The sequence below is a fragment of the Rhopalosiphum maidis genome, chromosome 3 (genome assembly GCF_003676215.2).
Source record: "Rhopalosiphum maidis isolate BTI-1 chromosome 3, ASM367621v3, whole genome shotgun sequence".
Classification (NCBI taxonomy): domain Eukaryota; kingdom Metazoa; phylum Arthropoda; class Insecta; order Hemiptera; family Aphididae; genus Rhopalosiphum; species Rhopalosiphum maidis.
In genome coordinates this window covers 61,142,062-61,151,426 of record NC_040879.1, presented here as the reverse complement: position 1 = coordinate 61,151,426, position 9,365 = coordinate 61,142,062, and the positions used below count along the sequence as shown (strand labels likewise).

The 9,365-nt window shown below is 26.2% G+C and overlaps 1 protein-coding gene across 1 annotated transcript; it reads left to right on the top strand.

Annotated features, from left to right (window-relative positions):
• Positions 1-672: 672 nt before the first annotated feature.
• LOC113559235 lies at positions 673-8,182 on the top strand. Its single transcript, XM_026964875.1, has 7 exons — positions 673-700; positions 789-868; positions 2,650-2,793; positions 3,322-3,564; positions 4,654-4,886; positions 7,779-7,911; positions 7,988-8,182. The coding sequence occupies exons 1-7, from the start codon at positions 673-675 to the stop codon at positions 8,180-8,182; spliced, it is 1,056 nt and encodes a 351-aa protein (XP_026820676.1).
• Positions 8,183-9,365: the final 1,183 nt, after the last annotated feature.

Sequence of the window (9,365 nt, the reverse complement as noted above, 5' to 3'; positions counted from 1 at the left end):
ATTCTAAATTATTGGGCCCCTTATATAATATGCCGCTATATATGCAGTGAACTATATGTTTCGAATAAGTTGTCGAAGTACGTATGGTCAGCATAAATATAAAAGTTATATAGAGCAAAAGGTGGTGGGTAACAATAAATAATTTTTTCCTCCCTCCTAATTAAATTTTAGTGCAGTGTCACGGAATATTTTATAAATTTATATTTAATTTTTAATTACACATCAATACTTGTCTTACAACGATATATTATTCAATATTGTATATTTTTTCAATTTTTATTAATAATACAAATTAGGTATACAATAAAAAAAACCTTTTGTTAACATAGGTATAGGTTCAATAAAATAAAATATAGCTATGAATTAAGATAAACATACGAGTGTATAATTATATGAAATCTTATATAATAAACCGCTAAAAATATATATATATATACATATTATTATTATTATTATTATTATTATTATTACTATTATTACTATTATTATAATTAATATCTGAATTCATGCTATGTAGTCATAATCATTTAGTTAGCAACTGTTTGTTTTTTTACATTTTTATTTCGCATTATTGTTTATTGATAACTTTTATGCCAATAGAATTTTTTCGATTTTATTAATCTGATTACTAATATTATAGTCGCTTGCATTCTCTACATAACATATTTGAAAATGAACAAAAACGTGATAAGCTATACAGGTTAACTAATATGTGCTAATGTTTACGTTTTGAGTCTTAAGAACTAATATATACCTTATTCTAATTAATTATTATTTCACTTATTTAGAATGCTGCAGCAAATTGGAAAAAATCGCGTCTAAACGAAGAATTTATGGATCTGAATCGGCTCTCAGGTTGCACAAAAAAGTAATGAAACATGAAATTTCCTATAACAACATACAAAACAAGTTAAACTGTTAGATAGGTACCTACGTCCTGTTTACTAATTACTAGTTTGCTGAAACCACAAATTCATATAGTTGCGGTAGGAGCTGCGTGCAGTGTCTATAATAATAATTTATAAAGTTTACTTATGTAACAAATACTAGGTAAATAGAAGATAAGTATGTATAGAAAGATGTCATCACGCTATTTGGTTTTTCTCTATGGCCCACGCAAAACATAGACAAAACGAGTTCATAAAAAATATATTTTTAATTAATCCTAGAATAAAATCACCCATAGTGAAAATAATAATGAAGAATATAATAAATAATAATATATAAACAACTACAAATGCAATAAAATAAAATATTAAGACAATTTATATTCAATCATTTTTATATAGACGATTTATATGGATGTGTTAGGTTATTATTATATTACGTGCGGGTCTGAGGAATAGAACAAATATTACGCTAAAATTCTTATAAAATAATATTAAAAGCTAAAAATGAACAAAAAAATATGAGGTACACAATTTTTTTTATGAATAATGTGCCATCATAAAAAGGATTTGATTCATACACAAAACAATACTTATCATGATTTAAATAGTTTTAAAAGTGCCTAATAAAATATATTTCACAAAATATTTATAAATAATTAATATCAAATCAAATGGGTATCAAATAAGGGGAAGTTTCTCTAATTTCTCCCTGGGTCCATTACAAGTTACAGCAGCATAAATATTTACACATTATACAATTCAACTATTCATACAAAAATAATAAGTAATATATTTTTATTTTAAATTTATGTACACCAAAATTAATATCAATTACACTAATTGTAACCCTCCATAATACTAATATAGCTATGGTATTTTAAAATCATATTTCAAAAAATATTTATTGGTAATAAAACTTCTTCTGATACCCTGACGAAGACTACACTATAGGTTGTTTGTATACTGCAATATCTTGTACCTATAATACTGTTTGGTTGATATTTCAGTAGAGTTAACAATTTAAATAAAACATCTATTTAAAATACACAAATAAATAATGACTAATGATTACTGACAAGACTTGTGAGCAGTAAATGCACTTATATAATACATAATATACTATATAGTTTTTAAGGATAATTTTCTGTAGCACAACAAAAATCACAACGGTTAAGAACTGGTTTATTAAAAAAAAAAATTAGCCGTTTTTATTGTGGTCCTCCAGTAAATTCTGAAGTTATATACACAGTGATTGTTTTATTCAGTCAAAATAAAACAATATTTTTATCATTATTTATTGATTCGAAATTTATATAATATAATCCTTCACAATAAAATTACTTTAAATGAATACGCCGAAAACAAGCATATGATATGGTCTTTACATTTGTAACAAAAAAATAAAAATAAAAAAAATACCATATTGTTATAATTGGGTGATATAATCATCTATTAATAAAGAATAAATGACTTTCAAAAATGTTAACTACCTATTAATCGAAATAATTCATAAATTAGATTTTATTTATAGTAATATTAAATTTAACGGTTTCGAGAGTTGGCGAGTTGATTTCCTATATATTATTTTTTATGCTATAGCTTCGATTTTAGTACTATTAATATCAATGTACCTAAAATGTTTATAGAAATTTTGTGTTTGGTACTACTTTTATTAATTAGATTAGTGCCTATTATCAGTTGTGAAAGTATAATATATTACCGTAACCATCTTAAATTACTCATAAAATATTAATTCTAGGAATCCAAACTTGATGTATCTAATGAAAATCTTCTCAAAGAAACAAAACAAAAAATTAAAAAAATGCCGTTTATTTGTGCCAGTAGCGCTAACAAAAGTTATAATATGGGTGTAAACATACAAACAACTTTGTCCATGATAAAGGTAAGTATTAATTGTTATAACTTATAATAAATATAACCTATTAATATATTATTACATATAGTGTTTAAAAAAGTTCGCGGTAAAATGTTAATATTTTTAGTATATTGTAAAATAATAAATAATCGATGTTTTTTCAATTTTAACGCATATTGCATACTTCAATAATTATAATAAAAATTACATATTAATTATAAGGTGAAAATGTAATTTTAAATAGAAAAATAAAGGTCCATATTATAGGTTTTTAATATAAGAATATTTGTAGTTTGTACATTAAATACTTTTTCTGAATTTATCGTTTAATGATAACAAAGCTGTAGGTGACCAAACCGTAATCAGCCCCCCTTCACGGCTAAGTCTGGCCATGATCCATTACATTAGTCGATCAATGGCTATTTCCTTCACTCGTCTTGCTGCGCCTAAGGATAATAGTTTATGATTATTATTTAGCTATTTATTGTTTTATACGTAATTTTTTGAAGTTAAGTTTATTTATAAAAAATAATAAATACCATTATGAAAATTCAGCAATTCCCTGGTCAAAGTTATGATGATCTGGATTCGATAAATGCATCTACTAACTTCATCATTGAAACAAAATCGAACAAAAACAGCAAAACGAGCTTAATATCACAGCAATCTTCTGATGGTCAAATTTGCCCAGTTATTTCTGAAGAAAAATTTATAATACAAGAGGACAATACCGATAATGGTTTTAAGCTAAACCCGTGGGCAGTAAAACAAACCGATACTATTAAAAATCATACTGAGGTAACTTTACTTATAGTAGATAATAAATTAATAAATAATATTGTGCTGCAACTGCAGTCCATGGGTGGAGCTGAAGTTCTGTTAACTTAGGTATACATTGAAAAATACCTATATTATATGCAATAAATTTATGGGTGTATATTAATAGCACCAATTTCCAGGTAGTCAATTTTAGGGTCAGATTAACATCATGTAAATTCTACTGGTACATTTTTTGACCTACAAACATAAATTTAAACTCTATCGAAACTAAATTAATTTAAAAGCCAACAATAATATTATAATGAAAAAATTCATGTAAAATTATATTCAAGTATATACAATAAAAAATTAATAAGGTAATTAAAACTAAATTTATCAGTTTTTATTTAGTTTAATTGGAAAAATTTATTATTACGACTAATACACTTCATCAGAAAAAAAGTTTTAAAAAAAATCGATTCAATAAGTATAAAAATAATGTCGATGAAGTTAACATATATTTTACAGATCAAAAGTTAGTTCCAGTTGAATTTACATAAAAAAAGAACAATTATACAATTGTTTGCGATCGCTAAATCTAGGCAGATAAGCAAAGTTAATTAATTCAGCTAAGCATAAGCTTAATTTATTTTTCTGTAAGATAAATGAATAAAATTTATTATGAAAAAGGGGAGGAGAATGACTCACTCCGACAACCTGTCATATTAGTGGTAAAATTAAAAAAAATAAAAACATACATTTCATCATTAATTAGACAACCTTATTTTACGCTGTTATAAAAATCATAACCGTCGTCCGTCTAATTGATATAAATACCTACCTTCTGGCTTTTAATTGCAAAATGCATAAAAATCAATATCAATTCTAAAATTAACGATATATGTACAAATATATAATAGGTGTTCATTTTATGTTGGAATTTGTTAGATATCTTCGAAATTATAAATATAATTTTAAAATTGTCATCGTTTATATATTTAATCACAAATACTTGAAATACCTAAAATCTGTATGAAATGTATCAAATGTGGATGTTTCAAATATTGCAAAGTACATGATAAACGAATAATTGCTTATTATAATAATTATATAATTATTTTAAATTAGTGCGATCAACAAAAAAGTTCTTGTTCTTGTCCGAATCGTTCCATGGATAGTTACCAAAAAGTAATGGCGCCTTTTATGATTCATTTGAAACGTAAACATAAATCAATAGAAGCTCCTCAAAATCCTTACACTAAAGCAAAAGTCGTACAATACTACGAATTATTGTCCAAGCACATGCAAGAGCTTAAGCTAACTATAGGCGCAATGGACAGTGAACTTCGAACATTAACAGAGTAAGAATTTTTTAGATTAATTATCTATAAGTAGTAGCTACTATATATCTATATAGTATATTGACAAAATATAGTAAGTATAGTCTGTTGAAAAACTAGCGTTTAAATATTAGTTTAAGATGCTTTCGTAATACGGCATTTTAGAAACATACTACCTATTACCTATATAATAATGGCTTCATTTGAGCTAGACTGCGATGTAGTAGGGGAACAATACGAGTATTTTTAATTTTGTCATAAGAATATTTATAGAAAAACTAAACTACTTTGTCAGGCTACACTTTGTATGTTATTATAATAATTATTATTATTTTTTAATTGGCGTTTCTTAATAATATATTTTGGAAGAATCTGCGTCAATTTAGAGCAGTCATTTTCAACCATGACGTTCCAATAAACGATAATACAATGCATAAGAGCATGCGACAGCCAGCGCATTACCTTAACTTAAATTTACTAAATTGTCTAAATTAATTAAAAATAATAAATGTAATAAAATATTAAATTTAAATCATGTTAAAAATATAACTATTGCTTAGTACACATTATATTATGATGTATATCACTTATTAAAATTAGATAAATTAGAACTATGGTCTATTCATCCTGGTAAGTAAGTATTCATCAAGTGTTCGGTTTACAAAATCTTCGCATATATGTAAAATACTTTTTTCAAAACCAGAAAAATAGTGTTATTTGTTTTAAATAATTTGGTGACGAGACATTTATTTGTATTTACGGCAGTATTACGAGTCTTTTACATTATATCATAAAATAATTCTTTGCAAGACGTCAAGATTGATTAGGTACAACACTTATTTAATGTCAAAACTAGTGTGTACCTACTTACTATATAATGAATGTAGGTACTCTTCCTGTGCAATTTTGATTTTCGTTCAAAATACCACCAAATTATTTTATTTTAATTTCGTCTGTCCTATCTGTAATTACTGTAATTGTTGTATTGACTTGTTATGTACTGTAATTACATTCTCTTATAAAACTATATGATTTATAACACTATATCTAATACAGTTCTACAGGATGACGTTGTATACTAACCACAATTGATATTGTACCAAATTATAATATACTAACTAGTTATATATCTGATTATCTCGATTATCTAGGTAAGTATCTGGGTAATAACTTTATTAACACTATGTTATAGTATATACGGATATTCTCTCGATTATTTATAAATATATTTTTAAATATAAAATTTGTTGCACTGAATCGAAGCGCACATAAATGTTGCATGCGCTTAATCGTCGTTCGATATAATTACCACGCCCAATTAAAGAGGACGTTTTACTCGCATATATTGTCTGTTTTACTATTGTAAATTGTAGATCATAGCAAATTTTCGTTCAGCAGAACACATTTTGTGATGTTAGCTTTAATATTAAAGTAAATTTGCCTATTGTAAAATTTAAAGGTAAGAATATTATCTAGGGTATCTCATATGATTTTATTGATATCTTAATTTTTAAGTGAGCTATAATTATGTAAAATATTAAAACTTTAAAATGCTCTTAACTTGCTTAAAAACTAAAATACCAATAAAAGCCCATGCGATGCCCTAGATAACATTATTACCTTTAAGCTTGATAATAGGTAAATTGACTCTAATATTAAAGCTAACATCACAAAATGTGTTCTGCTGAACGAAAATTTGCTATGATCTACATTAGTAAAACAGACACATGCGAGTACTTGTAACGTCCTCTTAATGTGCGCTGATAGATTACCGGCGCAATATCGACGATACACACTTTTGCAAGGTGATTTACCGGCTGTAGTCAATTTGCACCAAAATATATACAACATGTGTAATTTGCACAATTTTTTTTTTTAAATGCGTTTGTAATTTGCACCAAAATAAGGATATGTAATTTACACCATCCTCAGGTAGTAAGAAATAGGAATTGTAATTTGCACCAAAATTAAATTCGATTATTTTTTTGATAGTATCTCGATAGTACCAACTTACAAGTTTCTTTATCCTCGTATAAATTTAGCTTAGTTTTTAATTATTAAATAGCTAAGCTTATACACGTAATGTTGTAAGTTTATACAAAATCGTATAATAATTATGAATATAAAAAAAAATCATTCGTGTCCATCTAGTCTTGGCGTCAATAAGTATATCGAGGAATAATCAAATATTTCAAAATTGAAATAATAATAATAATAATAATAATAATTTCAATAATCGAACAAATAATCATTTTGGTGCAAATTACAAACACTACTTTCGACTGACTCCCAATTTACCGTGTGGTGCCATCACTTCACTCCGTAATTCGAACAAATTTGATTTGAATAAAAAGCAACGATTTTACACGCATATTATTATAGTGATCGATAATAATTATGCTTTCTCTACGCTCGTCGCTCACGCAGACATTTCCGATTATTCGCTCGTATCAGCATTGTATTTTTTTTAAAACGGGAAAGATGCTCTTCTGTACAATTGTAAATTTCGAATGTACTTAGTCACTTTGTACATTATAGTAGCTAAGTATTATACATTGCAGTGACCTATATCCTCCACACACGTCAAAATGGTTCTAAATATTATGCATTTTCTTAATTACCTATTAATATGAACAATCGAAACAGTTACGCACCGTTACCGCAAGTCAAAACTACCTTATTACAATCTCTTTTTCTAACTTAGTTATAGTGCCTAGGTTAATCAACCAACTTATAGTCAACTAATTTACTATATTTAAAACTTTTTAAGTTACTGTAATACATTATTTATTTTTTTTTTTACCAACTTTCCCAGACAATATTTATAATACGTCTCAATCATCGTACTTAATATATCATTAAGTACCTACCAAATAAATAATATAGGTATTACATTATTACGTATGTCATTAGAAAATACAATAAGCTATACGATCAACATATTCGGGATCAAAACAAAAATCTCATACCAATATTACTTGATACTGAAGATCAAATTAACGCATTACAATCCAAAGTAGGAGATGCTATTGACGTGTACAAAGAAGTAAAGACATTTAAAAAAATCAAATTTCGACAAACCTATACAATTATGTATTTAAAAATACAAACGTTTACATTAGGCGGCTTTTGTGAATACAGACGAACTATCGAATTCATCATCGAGTCTTTTGGCCGATATTAAAGCAAACGAAGATCCGAGACCTAAGGAAACGACAACTATACATTTATCCAAAATTTTACGGAGAGTTCAGTCCCTACAAGAAAAACTCAAGACCGGCCATTTCCTTCACGGTTGTGGTGACCAGGCGGAATAACTGTGTACACATTTTATGGTCATCATTAAAACTATCATTTCTAATATTACAGGACACAATCGATTAACGATATAGAGTTAAGTGGCAATGATAGGGCTAATAGGGCATGCATATTACCTTACCTATTACATTTTAAGTTATAAAAATTGTCATGCCATAACAATATATTATATTTAATAACAATATTAAGATAACTGAACTTGTACATCACTACCTGACACCTGCAGATATTCTTATATATTTTTTGTCAATATTATACGTCATTAGTGATTATACCATTTATACATTTTTCTCACTTGATTAAGTTCTTATTAATTATCAATACTACGTTATTTTCATTAAGCATGTGATGACTCAATGGTTGAAAACTTGAAAAAAATAAGATCTATTAATATCTTTCATTATAAAATTTAACATAATAATATAATATTCCCAATTTAATTAAAAATTAATATCTATCAACTTCAAACTTGTATTCATTCTGTAGACATGGACACACGATGGTACATTATTATCTACGTAATTATTATTATTGTTTTAGAAATATACTTGACCATACTATATTATACTTGTAAATTTATTATAAATTACGATAAAAAAAAGTTTGAACCTTTTAACAATAGGATAATTTTTACTAAATAAAAAAACATTTTTAAAAAAAATTTGTAATTGTATTGTTTATTTGTCGATCAAACAGTAGAAGAAAAATATGCTAAATCTATTTTCACCATAATATATTATATATAAAAAAAACATTATTCCTCATTTAGTGATCACTTAGTTATGTTAAATTTCCAATATTAAATATACATTAAGTAATATAAATTATAATACCTATTTAATATTAGCATAGTTAAACTTATGTATTATGTCAGATATTATGATAGTTTACTTACTCTCAGAGGTATTGTTCTAGTTAGTAAAGTAAGTAGAAAGTTGGTGAGGTTAGCTTGCAATCTAATTAGATTTTTTTTGTCTTCTTTATGTCTTTTGACATAAATCTAGATAGTTACAGATTTTACTATACTGGAACGTACGTAAAGTTAGCACCCCAAAACTATGTTTGTTTGTACCATCGTAAAAAATGAGTTGCACATTTTTTTTTTATCAACGTTGCAAATTGGTTGCAAAAAAATAAAACTGATTTGGAACCGATATGACGTAAGTCGAAGTGCCAATTGCA